A 23200-nucleotide genomic window follows, 5' to 3' on the forward strand; every position below is an offset into this window, starting at 1 on the left:
AGAAAAAAAAAATGGGAGGAGGGAGAGATATAAACAGTTACGTATATATAGAGAGGAAATAAGGGCGTAGTAAAGATTCTATTGATCTGCTGCTTTTTGAAGGACTCAAATTGGGCATCAAAAACTCTAGCCTGTAACTGTAAGAGTGAACTCCACGTGGTATGATTTGATGGCTGCTCATCCTTGTACCGACTTTCCTCCCATTTTCACTATATCAAACAATGGCACTTTGACGAAATGATTTACTTCATCATTCATGGATGAAACCAATTTTGCATTTTCTCAGCTTGTGCCTTTCAATGTATGACTTAAGCTATAGCACTTGTCAAACACTGCGAACTGTGTCAATGGCGTAAATTCCGAATGTCAAAGGACGACTACTTCAAACGCCGCAAATTAGATGGTAAGGAACGCAAAGTTAGCGGATGCTATTTTTAAATTTAGAGATTTATTGTTTTGTTTGCTCTACTTCTTTCTTGAAAAAATTGCAGTACCTGGATTATACCCCGCATTATGTCAGAAATAACAGTACGCATTGGAATTCTCAATGCGAGGAATCTTGCAGCAGCGTAAGCATACTCGGTAGATGTGTCTGAAGGAGCACTTCATACAAATCGCCTTTCATTCATTTTTTGCAACTATTAGCGACAAATCAGGCTATTCTGATCCTTACGTTGTCATGAGAGTGAAGTAGGTACATATATTTGATCTATCTTAACGCTTAAACCACAAATTTAATTATATATAGAAACAAATATCACAAAGTCATAAAAAATATAAGACAAAGTCGATAAAACAAACCTTAAACCCAGCTTGGAATACTCATTTCGATATTAAAGTATCTCCAAAAAATACACCTACTCTACTATCATTCACAGTCTGGGATAAAGATACATTCGGTAGAGATTTTCTAGGCGAAGTGAACATACCTTTCAAAAATATATTTGACAGAAACAACGGCGGTATCTCAGACGGTGTTCCTCGAAACTACAAAGACCCTAATAACCTTGAGGCCTACTTCCAACTTGCAAAAAGAAGTGAAAAGAATAATGTGTCCGGTGAGTTATGCTTGAAATTTGGCATTGTTGAGGAGCATATTGGTGATGTGAAAAGGTACTTTATCTCTCTATGACTAAACCAACCCCCTATAAATGATATATCTGTTTACTGACTGTAAAATTGTTCTATTCATACAGATATGCAGATGCTTGGGATGTTCTAAATGCTTGAGTAGTGAGATCGTATTATTCTTCGTCTGCAACTTAAGTTTATGTTTCACCAAATACATCCTGTGCCAAAATGATGTGCTAATAATTATAGGATTGCACTTTTGATATTTAGACCAGAATTTTTAACTTGAGGCGGCTTTATCAAAGTAATAGAAAGCTCAATTCCAAAGCATAAAAAATCAAGAAAAAAACTGTGCCTGTATTCTCAATCTGTGTTTTTTTAACTGGCCTGTTGCCCACCTGGTCCTTTTTTCTCATTTGCTAACCACACAAAAACAAATGTTTTGTCTAGTTATTTGACCTTCTCTACTTTGTCTGTTTCTTTGATTCTTTGTTTGACTTTTCATAACATGAGAACAATAAGCGAACAAAATATGCTTGTTGTTCTTGTGGAATTCTTTATCTTTCATAATTTATAAAGCACGGGTTAGACACATATTCAAATACTAGACACGTTACTAAGATTTTAGAATTAAGATAGCACTTGTACATTTACATCAAAAGACGTAGATTACGATGATACCATTTTGAAAACATTGAATAAGGTAGAAGCATCGCGGAAAGTAATATATTAATTGACATAGAGAATTTTTGTATAGATTTAAACTGCAAACAACCATTCTATAGACCTTCTAGCATATTTTAGTGTTAGTGGAAAGATTTGCTTTGTGGCCGACCTCACCACCAACTGTGCTGAACATAGAACCATTCTAAAGTATAATATCATACGAGAAATATAATTATTGCTTCGTGTTAAAAACTGAATCAAGATTTATAGTTTTTTTCGCTAAAAACTATAGAGGATTTTAGCAATTATGGCCTTCCTAATTTGCTTTTCTCTGGCCAAAGTATCGAAGCGCGATACTTATAACTTTTTTTCTTGCAACATCAAGGTAAAGGGTGTAAAATTTTGTGAATAAATATCAGAAGCCAGCTAAAATACAAAGCTACTTTACTTGCGTTTACTATTCAGTACAAGTGTTTCTTTCGCGTTTTTATGTATTTCACAATTAAAAAAACTATTGCCTATGCAGCAAATGTAAATGACTGATCTGCAAACAAATCTGAGATAACTACAAAATGATGGTGGGTTTGAATTCAGCGGTTCCGATATCAAACAATCTTGTGAAGCGAACAGGGCTACTTTTAATGATTCAAACGAAAGCTTCAACTTTGCTTTATATGAATGCTTAAACGGTTTTCCTTACCGTGTGCACCATCGCAAAATTTTCTATACATTGTTAAACGCTTTGCCTCTAGTACACAACAGTGGAGCACGCAAGAAGACGAGATTTTAAAGAACTTTGTTCAACAGAATGGCAGAAAATGGTCGCAACTTGTGAATCACTGTCTCCCAACCCGAACTGTCAGTCAGTGTAAATCTCGCTGGGAAAGCAAACTCGATCCAGTTTATATCCGCGGGCCATTTACGCACGAAGAAAAAGAATTAGTTCGTAAGGGCATAGAAAAATTTGGAGAAGGAGAGTGGACGTTGATTAGCCGACATTTCCTACCTCATCGTTCACCGCGCCATATATCGTTTCAGTTGGAAGCGTTAAAGCATGTTTCAAGCAATAAGAAAGCATGGACAAAGGAAGAGGATGATCTTCTACTCAAAGGCTTCGCGGAATTTGGCCGACAATGGACACATATATCAAAAAAGTATTTACCAGGGCGCACTAGAACACAACTATGGGCTCGATATTCAACAATTTTGAAGATGAACTCGGAATGGACGGATAATGAGCTGGATTTATTGTTAAAGAGGACAATTACATTGGGTCCAGACTGGGAAAAGGTAGCTGAGGGAATCCCAGGAAAAACGCCAGACCAATGTCAATCTGTGTGGAAAAGCAAACTTGACCCTGATGTAAATCGTGAGAAGTGGTCGGAGGAGGAAGAACGTTTATTTTGGGTATTTTTGTATAAATATGAAGGGAATTTTAAGGAAGTACTGCCAAAACTATCATCTGGCAGGGACCTAAAACAATTGTATAAGAAGTTCCACTCGATTGTTGGCACCGACCACGAATTTCAGATTTTATACGGTGAGCTTATCAAGCAACGGAAGTCCGAGAATCGGCCAGCTTGGAGAGCCAGAATGGCTAAACTAGTCTGTGAATGGATTGATGCCGATCTTATTCTTCGAGAAACCTCCAATAAAAGTCTAATGTACCAGAAAGCTGGTTCTTGGGACAACAGCGAAGTGGAAAGACTACAGTCTGCGGTCGCAACAGTGATGAACAAGAAAAATTATATTCATCGAGATGATTGGGTTGATATTGCAAATAAAGTTTCTGGCCGAACAGTAGAACAATGTAAAGCAAAATACTCGCATATTATAGCAAAGGAACACGCGTCACAAAATGCCTGGACTGAAGAAGAGGATCAGTTACTACAGACTTTAATTGAAAAACATGGAGCAAGCAATTGGGATAAAATAGCAGAGTTTATTCCAACACATAACAAAGCCCAATGCATGCGGCGTTGGAATACTCATGTGAAGTATAGATCGGATAACATCTCCTATGGTCCTCTTACAGATAAGGAAATATCATTGCTTGTAGAAGGAGTACAAATGTTTGATACCGATTGGAATGCTGTACGTATGACGTATTTGCCAAACAGAACTACACAACAACTAGCTCAATGGTGGTATAGGCAAAAGAAAAAAAAGGAATATACGGATGGTACAATTGAAAGACAATATCAACAGAGACAACCTTGGACGGAAGAAGAGGATAATGCGCTCAAAGTAGCAGTAGCCAAATACGAGAATGAGCGAGGTATAGTATCCTCATGGGCCAAAGTAGCGAAACTTTTGAAGCATAGAACACCGAAACAATGCCAACAGAGATGGATCTTCTCATTGCATCCTGCTATTAAAAAAGGCAGGTGGAGCCCCGAGGAAGAAATGCGACTATTGGAACTAGTACAAAAGTTCAAATCTGGAGTTGGAGAGCTTCAGAATATATGGCCCGAAATTGCTAAAGAACTGAATAATGGCCGTACGGAGTGGTCCTGCCGCATGAAGTTTTATTATATGAAGAAAAAAGGACTTAATTTTATGTGATTTCTCGAATAAACGATTGGAAAATACTATCTTGCAAAAATCGTCATACAGCTTCATTCATTGTAACGAAGGGCTACTGTTCCTTTCTTAGCCGTTAATCGATGATTACTCTTTAAGGTTACTGATTGCCAATGCAATGGTATGACTCCTCTACTGCTCAATTGTAAGACAAATTACAGTATCAACTTCAGTAAGCTGATACGTTAATCACTGTCATTTTCAGTAAAGTAACGGTAAAAAGGAGTTAAGATGAAGCGGCTAATAATTCATGTGATACCATTACTGTATGTGACTCAAAAACAGTAACTTTCAATCCATTATTCTAATTATTCTTTACTCTTCCTCAAACATAATGAGTTCCGAACGTACTTCCTGGAAAGTTCAATCGTCAAGAACAGCTCAACAAGCTTTCAATCCCATTCGCGAAATTGTGGACAAACAGAAGATTAACACAAATCTAACAAAGCCTCTGATTAGTTTGTCCATAGGTAATATCAAAATTTATGCCCATGGATATGTAATATTTTTTGACAGCTAATATGGGCAAAATTTAGGTGACCCAACTCTTTTTGGCAACTTCAGCATTGATGGAAGCGCAAATGAGGCTGTTATTAGACAAATCGATAGTCTAAAAGCAAACGGTTATCCTCCCGCTGATGGTAGGTTCATAACAATAGACAAACTTGCAATTGTTTTTGTTAAAACTATAATTGTTCCCTTAGGTACTTTGGCTGCTCGCACTGCTGTCGCAGAAGCTCATAGTGTTCCTGAAGCTCCCCTTCGTCCTAATGACGTTATTCTGACCAACGGTTGCTCTGGAGCCCTTGAAATGTGCATTAACGTTCTTTGTAATGAAGGCCAGAATATCCTCTTACCCCGACCTGGTTTTTCGTTATATGGCTCCATAGCTGCTACTCGTTTTGTTGAAGCAAAGTATTATAATCTCATGGTGAGTACGAAGAATTTATACTTTCCTTTATAGTGAAATAGTATATCTCACTCTCATATTGTATTCCTTTTTGTTGACATGGTCCACATTATATTGTACGTTTGTGCGGTAATATTATAGCCGGAACGCAATTGGGAAGCCGATCTTCAACATTTAGAATCTCTGATTGATGATAAGACAAGTGCCATTTTGATCAACAAGTAATTTTCATCTCCCTATGTATTGTAAAATGATAGCATTCTGACTGTTACTATATTCACAAATAGTCCATCAAATCCTTGTGGTTCAGTTTATTCTCGCGAGCACCTGTTGAATATTTTAGCAGTTGCCGAAAAGCATCATGTTCCTATTATCGCCGATGAAATTTATTGTGATCTTGTTTTTGAAGGAAACAAATTCTTTCCTATGGCTACATTAACATCTACTGTCCCAATTTTATCTGTCGGTGGGCTAGCTAAGAAATGGCTGGTCCCTGGTTGGAGAGTTGGCTGGATCCTAATTCACGACCGAAACGGCGTCTTCAAGGAAATTCATACAGGTCTCCACCAACTTGCTCAGATAATTTTGGGACCAAATTCTCTCATTCAAGGCGCTTTGCCCGATATTTTAACCAATACTCCCAAAGAGTTCTATGAAAGAACCATAAAGCAATTAGAGGTAAAGCATAGTCCTAATTGGAGCGTTAAATCATTACGAGAATATAAAAATAATGTCCATCGCTTCTTTAGGCAAATGTAAAGCTCAGCGTGGAAAAACTAACTCAAGTGGATGGCTTAGTACCTGTTAATCCTCAAGGTGCAATGTACATGATGATAGGCATAGAAATTGAAAAATTCAAGGACATTCAAGATGGTATTGATTTTAGCGCAAAGCTTCTTGATGAGGAAAACGTAGTTTGTCTTCCAGGAGAGGTAATATTTTCTCAAAAAATCAAATAACCTTTAAAGCCTTTCCACATAGCGTCTTCTTGCCAGGTAATCTAACTTGCATCTTTAGTGTTTCAAATATCCCAATTTTATTAGATTAGTTATCACGCCACCCCATAACCAGCTTGAAGAAGCTTATGATAGATTGAATGCTTTCTGTGCTAGACATCGCAAATAAAATTGATTTTCCTTTAAGTTAGATTTTAAGAGACAGGCAGGTCATGAAAAGGAGTTTGAAAAAGCAGTAAGCGAACTCCAGACAGATGATTGACACTGAAATGCGAAAGGGGATAAGATGCATCAATATGTGTATCATCTCTGATACCTCTTAGTAAGACAGAGGGTGCAAGGAGAAAATATCCAAAAAGAAGGGTTTACATCCTCCTCTTAAAAGCAGACGGCTTGCTGGTTACTCTGTCCCTTTTTAAGAATCGTTTAGGAGCAGATCATCCATAGAAAGTTCTCAATTAGAGTAGTCTTCTTGCATGTCTTGTTCATAGCACCTTGGTCAGATCAATTTTCAACTCTTTTCTTTCAAACGTTTTTGCTTCAAACGAGGAAGAATTTGCGAAACGAAAAATAATTCAAAAAGTAGTTTGCCATGAAAGTTTCTTATATCACGCTTGTAATTTCCACCTTGAACATATTCCTTGGTAAATCTAATGCGCAGTCAGAAGGCCTTAATGTTCACCCCAATGCAGTTACGTCAACGGCTTCATCAGCTTACTCGTGTGATCCAAACACTTGTAAAATTGCAAATAACTGTTTGTGCGCATCTAAAAATCCACCCAACGGACTCTCTCCCAGTGATACTCCCCAATTTGTCACAATTACATTTGATGATTCGATCCAACCACAGCTATATAAAACGGCCAAGAGAATGCTCAACGTGACGTATGTATAGCAAAGTCTCGCTGTCAATTAGAGCATTCTCCCATACTAATATTTAATTTGTGTATAGAAATCCTAATGGTTGCTCTGGCCGAGGCACATGGTATTGGGCATTTCGCTTAATTGAGTAAACTAGAGCAATTTTTTTTTGCTAACAGAATTTCTATAATTTTAGGTTTGTTTCCATGCAATACACTGACTTCTCTTTGGTTCAACAGTGGTATTCGTCCGGCAATGAAATTGCAGAGTAAGCACATGTTTCAAACGAAAACTCACTTGTAACTCAAGATAATTTACAACGCACTATTTTATTAGTCATACATTCTCTCATGTTGGAATACCATCTGAAAGTAAGGAGTATGAATTAACAAGCTTGATGGTAACTTTTAACTAACGAGTTCTCCTATATGAATAGAGGAAATATCCAGTTGTAAGCAAATACTAAACACTTATGGTGGTGTCCCTAATGGAAAGATCCAAGGATTTCGTGCACCGTTCCTTAACTATACAGCACAAACATTGAAAAATTTACAGAAACAAGGATTTCTTTACGATTCTAGTTCTAGTGCCTTACAAGGCGATGCTTATTGGCCTTACACACTAGACAATGGTATGGCAAATGACTGTTGGACAGGAATTTGCCATGATAGTCAATCTCAGATCCCTGGACTATGGGAGATACCTATGTATGCAGTCTTTGATAATGTCAGTACTCCGCAATTGATGGATGTCTATATCTCAGGTCAGCCAGAAGATGTCACTAAATGGAGTTTGGAAGCTTTTGAAAAGCATTACAATGGTGGAAGGCAGCCTTTCGGAATCTACGTCCATCCCAGTACGGTCTAATATACCCAAAAATTTTGTTCAACCAAAATTGTAGGCCCCTTATTAACGAAAGCTTATCACGTAGCACATTTAACTGGTTATCCAGGATTGCCTGATCCTGCACCCAAGCTTGACGGTTTAACAGAGTTGATCAAAAAACTCTCCGAGAGGCCCGATGTTTGGTTTGTTACTAACCAACAGTTACTGCAATGGATGAAAAATCCTGTTAAATCTTCTGAGCTGGGAAAGCAAGATTACATGCGCTGTGAGCAACCTGTAATAGCCAAAGAAATTTGCAACGGTCTAGATGACGATAATAACAATAATATAGATGATAACCTTCTAAACAAGTAAGTGACCTGAAGGAATAACACTCGTGCGAATAATTACTAATCTCTATTACACTTGGAGCTGTAACTTTGGCACCACGACCTTCAATACTTGCTTCAACTGTCCAAACACTGCGCCTACATTAGATATCCCCGCACCTGCTACTGCTGCACAAAACGGATCCGTTGGTTTCAGATATCCTCTTCCTAATAATTGCGAGTTAGTTGCATATCATTTTTAAGCAAAATAATCTACGAAAAACCAACTAACGGCTACTTTTATATAGTACAAAATGGTGGGATCCTATCGGTAATACCTGTCTTTGTACCACAACAGAATGTCAATATAAAGATACAGCAGTTCCTACAAATAAGACTGCAGCTGGCGACGGAGCTACCGCAAATGGGTCAGGAGTGTCTAGTGCCACTAACAAAAATGCGTATCCTAACGCATTAATGTTTATCTACTTTTCCGCTATATTTTTTACGATGCTTTTTTAAATCTTCACACCCCACATGGTAATTGCAAAATCGCTCTTAACAAGCCACTTAAATTAATTTGAACCTATTCCGTTTCTGATTTTGACATTTTAATATGATACATGTCCATAAAATATGCTATTGGGAAATCAAATAGTCTCGCCATTCATTTTCTCCAAGCTTATTTGCAACACGCCGTCAGTTTTTGGTTTCTGTTCCTGAGGTATTCAGCGGCATAAAGTAACGGAGATTCACTGAGTTCCTAATTGTCAAACCCGCCCCTTGTGACTGAAGAGGCAAAGAGGGGTAATTTGAGTTGGACAAGGTTGTAAACTATGCGAAATTGATGTTTTCTCGCCATTTGAAGCACTGTTTGACACTTGACTCGCGTACAGTGTTACGACTACTTAGTAAATGAATAATTAATATGTTCTAACATGATTATACAGGTATAGCGTCAACATTTCGACCAGCCACTCGATCGCTATGCACATCGGCAGTTTGTGGGAATGTTGATGTTCTGAATTCAAAAGTTAAGGGTAACTTATGATGCTGATCGTTCGGTTTGAAGAGGCTGAGCACTATATATTAATGTCTGCTATTTATTCTATAATATTAGATGTACCAAAATTGAACGAAAATGATCATCGAACAATAGGGAAGGCTCAGTCTTTGTTTATGATACACCCTGTCAGCCCTGGGTCTATATTTATGCTACCCCATGGCACCCGTATCGTTCATAAACTACAAGACTTCATTCGAAAGCAATATAGTAAATATGGATATGAAGAAGTTATGACACCGTTAATGTATAAGAAGGATTTATGGGAAACAAGTGGGCATTGGCAAAATTATAAGGATGATATGTTTTTGATTAAAAGCGGACGTGAGGAAGAAGGCTGTCAACACCACTATGACCAGGATCAGCAAAATAATATCGATGAAGGTCTTTTTGGATTGAAACCTATGAATTGCCCGGGACATTGTTTAATCTTCGACAGTACACCAAAATCCTATCGTGACCTTCCCATAAGGTTAGCTGATTTCAGTCCACTGCATAGGTAGAGTATGTGGCAATTGCGATATTAAAGTAAAGGCTCAGGGTATTTATAATTATCTGTCGACATTATTCAGAAATGAAGCATCTGGCGCTTTGTCAGGCTTAACTAGAGTTCGCCGTTTCCATCAGGACGATGCTCATATCTTTTGTGCTGAAAAGCATATTGCTTCTGAAATAACCAATTGTCTGAGCTTTGTTGATTATGCGTACTCTGCGTTCAAGTTTCCAAAATACGAGCTGACACTTTCTACTCGACCTAAATCACATTATATCGGCTCAATTGAAGAATGGAATCATGCTGAAGAATCGTTGAAAAATGCATTAAATACAACAGGTCGCCCTTGGACAGTTAAGGAAGGTGACGGAGCTTTTTATGGACCCAAGATTGATATTATGGTGAGAGACTCCAGTGGCAAATCACATCAAACAGCAACTATACAGCTGGATTTTCAATTACCAAGACGATTTGGATTAACTTATGTGGACGAAAATGATCAACATCAAACTCCAGTTATCATTCACCGAGCTGTTTTGGGCTCTATCGAGCGTATGATGGCTATATTAATTGAACATACGCATGGTAAATGGCCTTTCTGGTTAAGTCCAAGGCAGGGCATTGTTATTCCTGTTGCCACTCAGTACACTGAGTATGCTAAAAAAGTAGCAAACTCGCTATCTTTGGGTAACAACAGCGCTACTGAAACGCAAAATGCTGTAGATCGCTACTACGTTGATGTAGATACCTCACCAAGAGACCGATTGAATAAGATGATTCGACAAGCACAGTTACAACAGTACAATTTTATTTTTGTAGTTGGTCAGAAGGAACTGGACGAAGGAACAGCTAATGTTAGAACACGTCAAGGTGAGATATTAGGAACAATGACCATTCCGCAGATACGCGAAATGTTTGCATCTCTCAATGCGAAATTAGAATAAAATAAATATCTATACGCTATTAATAATGACATTGACTTGTTTAATGCCGTGAAATACGTTTCCAAATTCTCTAAGCTCACTCGTTAAAGATATTGCATACATCTTAACAATGACTACTATCAAACAGGGACACGTTAGCGTTATTAAAATGTATTTTTGGTCATGCATTTGCGTACTGTGTGTGTAATTGCTCTGTGCTTCTGTAACTAAAAAATTGATGACAAAACTTTTAGGTTTGCTAAATACTAACGTCCTTGAAAACAATGTTATAAATGATACATAAAGCCTTCTTATCCAATTTCATATAAAAGCTTTAACCAGCAAAGTATATATTAATATTGAAAGCATTAGTAAAGCAGGGTTATCATTGAAATAAGCCTATAAAAATAATTGAGAGGCGTTTCGATCGGATTTATTGTTAATGTACCAACAATTGTCTTGCTTAAAGCGCATGCCTCTATTTAAAAAAACCTAAGTAGTTACAGATTACTAGGTTTTAATTATTTTTTTTTTTAAGAAAAGGAATGAAACAATTCAATTGACCATAGCCTTTAAACTTATATCACTGATGAAGCTTTGAACTAGCAGCTTCATGTCGCGTTGTGAAAGGCTACTCCACTGTTTCTACATCAGAATATCTACGTCCTTCAAATGCTTTTTCCAAGCGTGTGATGTCTATTCAATCCGAACCAATTTTCAATACTTTTTACACCGCTTATATATAACCGGACATTAACAATTGCAAACAGACGTTGATGTTTATATCAATATAATTTTTTTCTTATGACGATAGGATAAGACAAAAAACTAATTGAAATAGTACCAATGCAAAGTCTCAGACTGTGTAAGTGAATAACGGGCTGTTCATTGGAAATACTAATCCAATGGATGCTTTGTATGCACATTAACAAGCAAATAAAGTCAAGGATTTGTTTTGCTTTCCCTTTAATAAAGGTTCATTTTCAAGGATGTCATTTTTTGCATGCTGTACTTGCAATTGCAGAGTTTGATGGAATTGCCATTGCAGGAAGCAGAGCATGACGATTGCAATAAGCGAAGGGCTGTTAATACCTGTAGCGATGAAGGAGGACTGTGTTGCCGTTTATATTTAATGATTTGTTATTTATCATAGATGGGTATCATGTCCGCCTTTATTTTGAATACAGTGTAAGAAAAATGATAATTTAAAAGTACATATTGTACAGCGAGATAGAATCAATATATGAAAGTAAGAGATTTACTCGCAATACTGAACATCCCAGTAACTCCATAAAGCGCTCTGCACATTGGTATCATTTTGTAGTACTTGAGCGTCTTCAAATAAGATAACGTCAATTGAGTAAGATGATAGTTTTGCTTTTGCTTTTTCAACGCGCTGGAAGAGCTGATTACATGCTTCGCTAGCTCCGATCTTGTTACTCTGATGTTTGTCATTTGATAATTCTGCGCTTGTATTTTGTTGTTGCCTCATATACGCATCTTCTTCTACATATGAATCACTACTATTGCTAGCAGTAACTATGGTATCATTGATTTCTGTACGACAATCTGTGCTCTGATTGGTGCTTCTATGCCCTGTCAGTCGAGGTTCAATTGCATATTCAGTGATAGTATTTACTACAGCTTTCCGCAACCTCAGTGGTGAGCCAAATCTTCTCGCCGTTTTTTTAGCTATGCTTGTAGAGATCGGAGGGCTGTAGTTACTTGATGCAAGTGAGTTGTTCGAATCGTTACTGTCACTGCTGTTGTTAGTATCAGTTTTGTTCATGGGAGCATCATCAATCCTGCTCAGAGGCGTGGGGGTGGACTGTGAAGAAAACCGCCTTCTTTGATTAAGAAGTAAAGAAGTGATGCTACTATTATTCTTTCTAGACGCCTGCTGTTCATGCTGCAATGAATTTGATTCTTTTGAGAGTGGCTGTTTTTGAGGTTGTGAAGCAGTCTGACTATTCTTCTCTTTTTTCTTCTTGATAAAATTAGGTGTCGTAACATCACGAATATAAATTTTCAGCACTTGTTCAGGATGTTCTAAGGCGATGCGAGTATATACTTCAAGATCGATCTCACCCGAATCGCCGATGAGTATAAATTGCCGTAGAGGAAAGTCCATCATAATCTTTTTGATAGTATTATGCTTGGCTTGACCAGGTGTTTCAACAAGCCTTGATATTAGTTTACCATCGTCTCGTAGATGAACTGAACCTGGAGGGAACTGATTATCGGAAAGAAAATTTTCTAACATAGGCATGAGCTGGAAGGGACTATTGGACACATAATGGAATGCAGCGCCTTGGGTATACTATAAAAATGAGTTTGTCAGCATTTTCCTCTTTTTACCTTAATTTATCTCATCGCTTACCCAAGCCATGTATACATCGGCCATACCAGGTACATCCAAAGGGGTTTCAAAAAACGTTTTTGATAAAACCGTTCGAGCACCCGATAAGATCTCGGTAATCTTGATCGTATCATCTATATCTGAAATGACTGAAATTCCAATGGGTTCGACCAAATTGACAATACCGTGGTTTGTCGTAAAAAGTTTATTGTTCTGCCTGCCCTTTTTTGCCGTCATACGGGAGTTATTTTGAGAATTATCCACACATATTGATTGCAAATATATCAATCGGGTGTCACATTGTTGATGTACTTGGGCCCATTGGAGTATCTTGTCATGAGGAATGGTTAGACGTCCTGATAGAAACCCTGAAGCCTGTGTTTTCAATTCAGTACCAAGCAGAAATGATTCATCTTCCTGTTGGTCATCATTATTTTTTGCTGTTCCTGAAAAAAAGGGTATCTTTGTTTTAGATTTTGGTGTTAAGGGTTCATCAACAGAAGTAGCAGTGGACAAAGTAGTAGGGCTAGATAGCATAGTAGGATCTGTGATTTGCTGATGCTGTATTACTAATGGCAGTGGCTGTAGTGATTGCTGGTATGACAATAGCAGATTATCGATTTGGCTATTGCTATTTCTATCAAGGACGGTCGAGATTGGATTTGTCGGCCTTTCTTGGTGTGGTGATACAAAGGCAGACAATGTAGAAGAGTCTTTATTAATAGCATTGCTTAAAGATGTCGTCAACCAGAATCCATCTTCATCATCATCTCCTCCTTCACATGAGGATGTAGAGGAAGCTGGTGGGGTATATGTGTAGTAATACGCATCATTTCCGGGTATAAGTTCATAGTGATCTTCATCTACTTCCATTTTTGATGAGTCCTTGGTGTTTTGACGTTTCCATGGCGCTGATGATTCTCTGTCAGAATTAATATCATTGCTTTTTGATATATCGTTAGCGGTAATAGTGATGCCGATAGGTTGAATCAAAAATGGCTTGTATCGCTTATTTGTTGCGAGAAAATATTTAAAACGTTGTTCAAATAGGAGTGATGATTTTCTATCAACAGAAGATTTACCAGCGACACTTTTTGTAATACCTTAATGTTATGATTCATAAAAATATAGAAGAATGCACGGGTTTTAGCATTCAAATAGGTATTTGTAGATATTAGTATATATCAAGGATTTTCTTACTCATCATCATCTTTTGCTTGGCAGTTGAGCAATTGTGAGATAAAGCCCAGCCTCTGACCTTGGTGATCCATTTTGACGGATCTATTTGAGCAGAATGCACTGTTATCATCAAAAAATTCGAAAGCATCATAATAATATGTGATTTAACGTGCCTTTCGGATCTCTACTGGCATACGTCGGAAACAAAATGCATTCACGATTTAATTTTTCATATTTAGGACTGTCGACAATGGAGGTATTGAAACCTGGGTTATTGTATATCAATGGTGAAGAAGCTGATCGTGGTAGTAAGTTAGTACTGCTTATGATGCGTGTCATTCTAAGGTTGCAAATGAAGGAGATGCATAGAGAAAAAAGAAGGAAGCAAGTGCAACAGATGGAAAAGTACGAACATAAATAAAGAGACGAAAGGAAAAAGAAACTTAAGGTTTTACCGAAAGATCACTGCTACAGTGCTCAATGTCCAACAGGGTCCGTAAAAATAGTTCTTTGGGAAAATGGTAATATTTGGGACCAATAGGAACAGAGCTTCAATGATGTATCTTAACAATAAACAAAGGAAAAAGGAAGTGGGGAAGGCTGGTTACGTTGGTTTCGAAAGCGTAAATTGATAACGTGTTTGTTAAACGACAAAGCGCAGCCACATGACGACTTTTCCGGTTGAACAGATGGATGGTTGTTTCAACCCTATCACTTTCAATGGCCACAATTCACTCCACTGTTCACAATAACAAGGAAGGGCACATTAGAAAACAAAACTATTAAGGAGAAAGTCTTTTAACCTATCGTTCAATTACTAGTAATAAAGCTTTCAAAAAAACAATTAAAGCACGAGTGATTGATGATAGCAAACACCTTCTACGTGATTAGAAAAAATAGTGCACTCTATTGAGGCGTTTGATTACCATCATTGATCGCTGCTTGGAAGCATGATTTTAATACAATGATTTCATCAGAAATATGTTTGGCAATTGTGAAACTCTAAGCATTTCAATCATGTTTTCCCGCCTTTTATAAATTATGTAATCAGTAAACAGAGTATCTTACATGGTATAACTCTTAGCTTGATAATTCAATTTTCATATTTTTTAAAAGCTGGCAATAGAGTAAACAGTCCAAACAACCTCCAATTACTTTTAGAAAACCCAAACATGGAATAAGCACACTTTTTTCGTAAATGCTAGATGATTTTCAAACAAAAAAAAAAAAACGATCAAAAGGCTTCAGGACTGCACAGAGGCAGCACAGTTAGCTTGTATGTCATGTTCATGAAGTTTCAAACATAGAAAAATTTCTTATATACAATCAAACAGTCTGTTTATTATCATATTATCGTCTGGGCATCATTCCTCTTCCACGACCAGGCATCGGCCCAGCTTGGGGCTTCTCACTTTGGGCATTTTTGATGGTTTCATCTACAGATAATATAAGACAGGCTGCTTCAGTAGCAGCTGCAATAGCATTGGTCTTTACTAATGCTGGTTCCCAAACAAAGGCCTCGAAATTGTCAGCAATGGTTTCGTTATTAATATCTACACCATACCAGGTACCGCCCTGAGCATGCTTCATTCTGAGTTTGTTTAATATATCGGTAGCATCAAAACCAGCATTATCACAGAGCTGTCTAGGAATAATTTCAAAGGCCTTAGCAAAAGCGCCAATAATAAGTTGCTGCTTACCCTCAATTGTACGAGAGTGAACACGTAAATATTTCGAAAGCTCCATTTCTGTAGCACCGCCACCAGCAACGACCAAGTTATTCTTAATCGCACGACGTACGATCATAATAGCATCATGGAGAGAACGTTCAACTTCAGCAATGAATTGTTCGGCACCACCACGAAGAATCAGGGTGCAGGTTTTTGCTTGAGGACAGCCTTCAAAAATGTTGAAACGATCTCCACCCACCTGTTTCTCTTCGAAGCTCTCACATTGACCTAAATGTTCAGAGCGCAAATCAGAGCAAGTAGATTGAATAGAACCACCAACTGCTTGAACAACACGATCCATATCATCTTTTGTCACACGGCCTGCACAGAAAATATTGCGATCAGCGAAATATTGAGTGGCTAAATCACCAATAGGCAATTTAGATAGAACAACCTTGGCTCCACTAGCAACAATGGCCTCTAATTTTTGATAGATGATTTGCCATTCAGCATCGACGATAGCTTGATATTCGGAAACTTGTTCGACACGCACTTCAGCGTTGTCCTTCTCGGCTTTTAGCTCCAATTCAACGTTAAGGCACAAAATCTTGGGGTTTTTGAAGGATTTTGGTTGCTGTTCAAAACCAGCATAAGAGAAAGTCTTTTTAAATGCAACGCCCCTGACGAGCACAGAGTCTTGCATAGCACCACCAGGTACACGTTTAATACCAATCAAACGCTCATTTAAGGCGTCTTGATCGAGAGACATGACTGCATCCACTACCATTTTAGTGAAAAAATCTTTTTGAGAATAAATAAGTTTAGAGTTCATAGCAGTGGCGGCACATTTCGTTAGTAAATCACGGAATTCACTATTGAGCAAATATTATATTAGCTGCTTTCGTTTCTGTCATATAAAAATTCGCTCATGTTCCATATGGCTTACGTCTCGTTATTCTTGTCAATCTGAACTGCCAATTCCTTTACTTTGTTGATAGCTAAACGAGCAGCGGCTCTGTAGCCTTTGATAATTACATGAGGACTGACACCTTCCTCGATATAGCCCTTTACTTCCTTCAATAATTCACCTGCGAGTAAAACAACACTTGTAGTACCATCTCCAACCTGTCCGGAGAAAATTCAATACATTTAATGATTTGGATACTAATCATTTTTTCTTTTTGTTTTTCTCAATTTTATTGCTATCATACCTCAGCATCTTGTGAACGAGCAATATCAACTAGAGTTTTGGCAGCTGGATGAACAATATCCAATAATTTCATAATAGTAGCACCATCGTTCGAGATAGTTACTTCTCCTCTACTATCAACCATCAATTTATCCATGCCTCTGGGGCCCAATGTAGTTTTGACAGTATCCACAACGGCTGTGCAGGCATTAATGTTGGAGAGAAGCTGCCCTTTGCCTTGAGAAGTATCAGTACCTTCCTTTAAGAGGATAATTTGAGGTTGCTACATAAAATTGAACGAGATGTTAGTAATCGGGCTAATGGGTCTGTCATTCTTGTTTCAAGGAAAAGGGGTCCATTGAATTGATCAATAAAATGAAGAAGAGAGATTCAGACTTTAATATAAACAAAGCAATATGTAGTGTGACATAAATTTTCTTTGACAACTAATTGACATCGGTCTATTCAGAGTGCAAAACGTATGTCGAAATAAGAGAGGCCCACATAGGAATGTTCGTCAATTAAGAAAAAAAAAAAACGCGTCGATCAAGTGGAGAGAGCGTATAGATCGGCTTACTGTTTTCTCTCAACTTCTTCATTAAATTGCACAATTAAACCCTCTCTTCCTGCTAGCTGTTCAAGTTACCATCATTGGAGGTGCCATTATGATTGATATAAGTTAAAATAAAGAGAAATGAAATAGGGGAAACAAGTCAAGTAACTGAAAAAATCGAAAACCTTCAGCGCTCTTGAAAATTTTACGAGCCAAACGTCGTCACCCATTTGTTCTGGTTCGTTCTTCCGAGTAAAAGGTGCTCTTTTGTTGTAACTTTTTCTCCGTCCTTCAAAAATACGTTTAAAGAGAATTCTTTATTACAATAATTTCGAACCCAATGAGCACCAAAAGTTACCCGATGCAGATCCTAAAGTTTCTATATGATTAACTATATATGGCTTGAAAACCCCTCTGATAATAAGGGTAAAAAAGAAATTAAGCAGTTGTGGTAGTGTGAGGGCTGGGAGTCAACCATTGTAGTAGGTCGAAACCGAGAGAGGGGCCTGGTGGAGTTGGATCAGTTTCATGAAATAAGTGGTCAATTTCATAGAGGATGTAGCTGACGTGTTTCATGAGATGACAACTACAATAATTGTTTACATACAGCCAGGTAGAAAATACATTCTACCACGTCTATAGTAAAGGTTATGTATAAGTACATAATAAGATAGAGGTCTGAACGTGAAGCATCTGAAACTGAACTTAATGATTAGCATATGCGTCCCCACAGTTGATCTTTCTTCTTCTTTTTCTTCTTCTTCTTCATCTCAAGAATAATAAAGACACTAACTTCATAGTCATCAACTTATAACCGTTATCAATTACCAATAATTAAAAATGAGACGTTTAGTTATCATTAGATATTGATAACGGTTGTAAATCGATGACTATGAACATAGGTGTTTTTATTGTTCTTCAGACGAGGTAGAAAGATTATTTACTCTGTAAGGTCTGATGGAGATTTTATTATTTGATGACGCGTAACATCTCAATGACAGCGGAAAAGTCAGCGTACGCTCACTGTTTATTGCAAAAGAACAGTATATTGGTAAATTAATTTTTTGAGTATCATTTATCTGTTGTGTTAATCCGATTTTCAGATAACATAGCAAAAAAGTACTGGACTGAATTTATCTTTGATTCTAACCATTCAACTTTCAAAATATACTAAAGTACAACCAAAATAAGAAAATTTGCTTATTATGCTTGGTTATGCGGGACTATCAACCAATTGTAAAGAGTTGGAAACCTTCCTGAGGTAATGTCGTAAAGACATGTTTCTTGATAGTAAATTATTGAAAGTTTTTTTTATAGCAACTGCAAGAATATCTGCTGTAGAACATTTGCCATTTGCCAACACAATTAACGTTCACGATTGTTGCGAATTGCTACAGGACTCAAAGAAGTCAGAGGTTTTCAACTGTCGAACAAGGACATACCAGAGGCCAAGTAACTTCCATTTCTTAGAGTTTATATACCCTAAGATTCAGTCCACCAATTAATAAAACTTTATTAACATATTATTGATTATTGAACCCCTACACTTTTATTCCCACCTTTCTCTCTTCTCTTCATGAAACATTGCTTGGACCATCGTATACAAAATGACTAATTTGATTGCAGTTTTATTTGTGAATTGATTGATCAAAACTGGTAACATAAATTTGCTTGGAGGAAATAAAATAGAAGATATAAGAATGTAAATTGGAAAGAATGATGACTCCATTGAAGTCATATGACCTCTAATTAAAAAAAGCTACAGTATAGTAAAAAGACAGCAAGCCAACTGTTGTATACAAAAGTTCCTGCAACATCAGACATGGTTGAGATACAATATAGTTCAGAATAAAGGGAAGGGCAAAACAATCTCAAGTCAACGTATTCACCTCATGAAAGGGCTATCTTCCGAAGGCTATAACTCATTTCGATAAGTTAACCATATCAATTAAGCAGAACAATTTAAATGAAAAGCTCTATCAAAAAGGCAGAATTTTTAGTCTTTAACGAACAAAACATAATAAAATCTACACTTATCAACCACTACAACTTCTGCTTGAAAATAACCGGAACAAAATAATTATACTCTGCTACTATCTGGTGTTGTCGCCGCCAATCTTGGAACTCTATCCGTTGCTCTTTTTCTTACCAATAACACTGCTACTGATGCAGATGTTGATGCGTACTTGATCTCTGATATCATGGTTAACACTGCTGTTCCCACTCTTTCAGCATCACGAGTATTACCATAGACGTGACGAGGATGACGATAACAATTAAAACAACGAAAATAATGATAAAGACAATCGTGAAGATAAGAAGCATCACAAGAAGTTCAATGAACATGATAGGGCAATAATGACAAAGACGGTGACAATAAGGAGAATAATAAAATGATGACGAAATGGTCATCCCGGAAAGCATAAAGTCAACAGGAGTATTAGAGTTGGTTTCAACACACATGGATCATCCGTTCCTTATATTTCAATTTCTTTCTCTCAAAACAGTCTTGCTTTCGTTCATTCATTTTCCCCTCTGTTCTGTCTGTATAGTTATTTCAATGAAAAGATAAATAAGCTTAAATGTTTGAGCGGTCGTAATATGGCAGTTTCCACGATATGATCTTCATTCGAGCGGGCCATTACTTCTAACTCCGTCTATTTGGCTGAGTACTGACCAATTCAGGCACTTCAACTTTTTGAAATGCAGATGCCAAAAAAAAAGCAAACCCTGGCTTCCTTCTTAAGCAACTGTCAAATTTATTGCAAGCTCAAAATGGCAGCAATCGCACTTAACCGTCAATTCATTAGTCACTGTAGACGACATACAATAAGATACTTAAGTACATCACAAGCATTGAGAAATGAGAGTGTCTTCTCCACGAAGCCAACAGAAATAGCAGCGACTGAAGCAACGATAAAAGGAAAAACGTCAAACGATAAAGGTGCAGCCAAAGATGAAACTGTAGCAGCACGGGGAAAAAATCACAAAGAAGAATTGCTTCCAGATGAAAAGCTACAAAAAAAAATAGCTGAATTAGAATTACCACTGAAAAGCTCTAGGAGGAGTATAGGCGACTCACACTCAATAATGATTGATGCGATTGAAGCCTTTCGACCTCGACGGGAAGTTATAACAGAACAGCAGTTGGAAGATACAAAAAAGAAATTGAATAAATCGTTCCGTGTGGATCAATTACGACAATATTTAAGTGCGAATAAAATAGAAAAGATCAAGTCAAAGACAAAGGCGCAAGTGTTGGACATTATTTTAAATCAGATATGGAAGATCAAAACAGAGGAGTTTCTTCAGCGTGAAAAGCAAGCCATATTGAAAGATAGACTGAAAAAGTCTATCCCAGCATCTAAACAGGAGCTGTTCTTTATTATTGGCGATCAGGGAAATACCATAAAGTCAATAGAGAATAAACATAATGTCAAAATAACGATAGATGTAGATCAGAGCCTGTACATTATTGAGGGCGCGTCTCAAGCAGTAAAAGCAGCAGAGAAGGAGACACTTTCACATAAAATTATAGAAGAGGAAATGGATCTACCCTTTGATTTAAGCGACAACACACCTCTTAGAGCTGAAATCGCTTACTCTCTCAGTGATATTTCAAAATTTGCAAAGACTTATGTATCATTTCATCCCGAGTTCAAAAATAAGGTGAGGCTTTTCTACCAGCGCAAGTAGAAGATATAGAAGAATAGACATGGAATAATAATGTTGGAAACATAACTGCATAGGTCTTGTTATCGAGCTTGGAGCCGGAAAGTATAACTAACGCAAAACGTCTGCTAAATTTGATGTTTACGGAGGTAAGCTTGCTACATGAATTATACATTTTGTCACTCAAGCAGTATCAGGTCGCTTTCTTATTGGAACCTACGCACTGTCATAGCTTGACCAAAACGGAAAATCATCACTAAACAAATCAGACCATATAATCGTCAAGAAGCCTTCAGATTTTGTTGCAGTACCGTTTTCAGACACCCGCGCAATGAGTTTTTATGATAACGCTGCTCTATGGAGTCGAATAATTTATAACAATAAAGACATCAATAGCAGCGATGAAAACGATATCGAAGAGGGATATCAATTTCTAAATGGGCAAAAGTAAAGCATAGCCAGATTAAAATGGCAGGGAGGACCCATAGTTCATCTATTAATAAGCGCTTTGACACACTGTAGGATCGAATCATTTGACCATATCAAGGAGACGTTACTAAAGCCATTCAAGTCAGATAATTCAGCAACAGTTTCAATGGAAGCAAGGTAAATGCAGCTTTTCATCCGGTGCTGAGAAAAAAAAAAGAGCATAACTTATTCACTACCTTAAAATAGATTTGGTCACTTACTTTTCAACTATGATCAACAAACGTACAGCCCTACCAGTTTGAAAGATATCTATAGTAACAGTCGAAATCAGTTTTTTAATACGTAATAGTCGATTTTTCATAGTGAATAATCTCACAGAATATGAACTAAGGACTAATTTCTACGTTTATCCCTATAGAATGCCGCCCTTCTCACTCGTTCAATCCCTCTTACCCTTCAAAAACAATTTTCACGAAAGAAGCATCAAAGTCGAGTATGTTGATCAATCCTTACTGATCTCTCCTGAAACCCAAAATATCGACAGACATTTGAAGCTGCCAGGTTTGACGAGGTTAACCATAGAATTCTTGATAAACGACGATGGACAATTAAAACTGAAGAACATCATTGGAGAGAAAAATAGATCAGTGATAGATTTACTGAATGTTGAAGGGTAAATTGAAATTAGATTTTCTAAATATATCTTACTATTACAGCATCTAACTATTCTGTACGGACCATAGAAATATCGATGTTCGCTTAATAGCCAAAGCATCAATAAGTTATACTACAAACAATAATATCACTGCACCGTTGGAAAAGCTAACAAATAGCTGTGAACTAACGAGGTATGAAACGGTATAAAAGGTTACATCCTGGTGATTACGAGAAAAGTCTCCTTTGTAACTGCAACTGACATTTTGCAATTTTCTCCAGGACAAATGAACTTAGTGCACCACTAAACTTTAACTTCTCGGCAGAGAGTAAATTTGTTTTATCGGATATAACTTCCATATTAAAGAAGAAGTTCATCTACAACACTCATGCCGTCCATCTTAACCATATTGAACACCAAGACAAGAAAACAAAACGAACTGAGCTTATCGTAAGTTTTTCTATTGAACGCGTTATTTCATGAAAGAAATCTTAAGGACTAATTCTTCTATTTACGCGTCTAGGTAAACTCAATAGATCCTAAGTCGCCAACATTGAGCGCAATCAATACATGGCCTAGCTTCTCAAAAGCATTTACTGATTTAGCATCAAGATGGACCTACTTTGAAGAGCTATCGTAGCCAATGTTGTCAGTCCCTTTTATTCGATCAAATTCTATAAATATATACAATTGTACATAACGTATACATGTTTTTCAGGTTGGTCTATTTTCGCCTGTTTTCACACCACATGTGATGTTCAAAATAATCAAGCAGGAATTTCAAGCCTCAATTTCAAGCTTAAGTCGTTTGCCA

General features: G+C 37.2%; 8 protein-coding genes across 8 annotated transcripts; 6 read left to right on the forward strand and 2 right to left on the reverse strand.

Annotated features, from left to right (window-relative positions):
• Positions 1-679: 679 nt before the first annotated feature.
• BDF20DRAFT_907435 (C2 domain-containing protein) lies at positions 680-1230 on the forward strand (the record flags this gene model as incomplete). Its single annotated transcript, XM_053083382.1, has 3 exons — positions 680-690; positions 766-1113; positions 1197-1230. 3 exons carry the CDS (start codon positions 680-682, stop codon positions 1228-1230), a joined length of 393 nt encoding a protein of 130 aa, XP_052933654.1.
• Positions 1231-2204: 974 nt separating this feature from the next.
• BDF20DRAFT_705660 (Homeodomain-like protein) lies at positions 2205-4478 on the forward strand. The gene has a single exon (XM_053076084.1). The coding sequence runs from the start codon at positions 2416-2418 to the stop codon at positions 4300-4302; it is 1887 nt and encodes a 628-aa protein (XP_052933655.1). The 5' UTR covers positions 2205-2415; the 3' UTR covers positions 4303-4478.
• A 176-nt stretch (positions 4479-4654) lies between these two features.
• Positions 4655-6355, forward strand: BDF20DRAFT_915641 (tyrosine aminotransferase; the record flags this gene model as incomplete). The annotated part of the gene is made up of 7 exons (XM_053084345.1): positions 4655-4790; positions 4857-4961; positions 5025-5251; positions 5372-5451; positions 5518-5908; positions 5980-6162; positions 6248-6355. The coding sequence occupies 7 exons, from the start codon at positions 4655-4657 to the stop codon at positions 6353-6355; spliced, it is 1230 nt and encodes a 409-aa protein (XP_052933656.1).
• Positions 6356-6580: 225 nt separating this feature from the next.
• BDF20DRAFT_705528 (uncharacterized protein) lies at positions 6581-9031 on the forward strand. The gene is made up of 8 exons (XM_053076083.1): positions 6581-7071; positions 7139-7171; positions 7244-7315; positions 7384-7418; positions 7484-7903; positions 7979-8243; positions 8305-8442; positions 8510-9031. Exons 1-8 carry the CDS (start codon positions 6779-6781, stop codon positions 8721-8723), a joined length of 1470 nt encoding a protein of 489 aa, XP_052933657.1. The 5' UTR covers positions 6581-6778; the 3' UTR covers positions 8724-9031.
• Positions 9032-9380: 349 nt separating this feature from the next.
• Positions 9381-10701, forward strand: BDF20DRAFT_824817 (threonyl-tRNA synthetase; the record flags this gene model as incomplete). Its single annotated transcript, XM_053077923.1, has 2 exons — positions 9381-9763; positions 9837-10701. 2 exons carry the CDS (start codon positions 9381-9383, stop codon positions 10699-10701), a joined length of 1248 nt encoding a protein of 415 aa, XP_052933658.1.
• Positions 10702-11535: 834 nt separating this feature from the next.
• BDF20DRAFT_887072 (uncharacterized protein) lies at positions 11536-14638 on the reverse strand. The gene is made up of 4 exons (XM_053082017.1): positions 14392-14638; positions 14240-14320; positions 13061-14142; positions 11536-13000 (listed from the first exon to the last, which is right to left on the reverse strand). The coding sequence occupies exons 1-4, from the start codon at positions 14555-14557 to the stop codon at positions 11939-11941; spliced, it is 2391 nt and encodes a 796-aa protein (XP_052933659.1). The 5' UTR covers positions 14558-14638; the 3' UTR covers positions 11536-11938.
• A 794-nt stretch (positions 14639-15432) lies between these two features.
• BDF20DRAFT_887078 (T-complex protein 1 subunit eta) lies at positions 15433-17879 on the reverse strand. Its single transcript, XM_053082018.1, has 4 exons — positions 17724-17879; positions 17100-17360; positions 16835-17013; positions 15433-16760 (listed from the first exon to the last, which is right to left on the reverse strand). Exons 1-4 carry the CDS (start codon positions 17739-17741, stop codon positions 15569-15571), a joined length of 1650 nt encoding a protein of 549 aa, XP_052933660.1. The 5' UTR covers positions 17742-17879; the 3' UTR covers positions 15433-15568.
• A 2526-nt stretch (positions 17880-20405) lies between these two features.
• BDF20DRAFT_915645 (uncharacterized protein) lies at positions 20406-23026 on the forward strand (the record flags this gene model as incomplete). Its single annotated transcript, XM_053084346.1, has 9 exons — positions 20406-21299; positions 21380-21451; positions 21535-21749; positions 21825-21908; positions 21978-22073; positions 22150-22404; positions 22475-22579; positions 22668-22836; positions 22910-23026. The coding sequence occupies 9 exons, from the start codon at positions 20406-20408 to the stop codon at positions 23024-23026; spliced, it is 2007 nt and encodes a 668-aa protein (XP_052933661.1).
• Between the last annotated feature and the right edge of the window lie 174 nt (positions 23027-23200).

The sequence above is a fragment of the Mycotypha africana genome, assembly GCF_025528875.1.
Source record: "Mycotypha africana strain NRRL 2978 chromosome Unknown BDF20scaffold_9, whole genome shotgun sequence".
NCBI lineage: Eukaryota > Fungi > Mucoromycota > Mucoromycetes > Mucorales > Mycotyphaceae > Mycotypha > Mycotypha africana.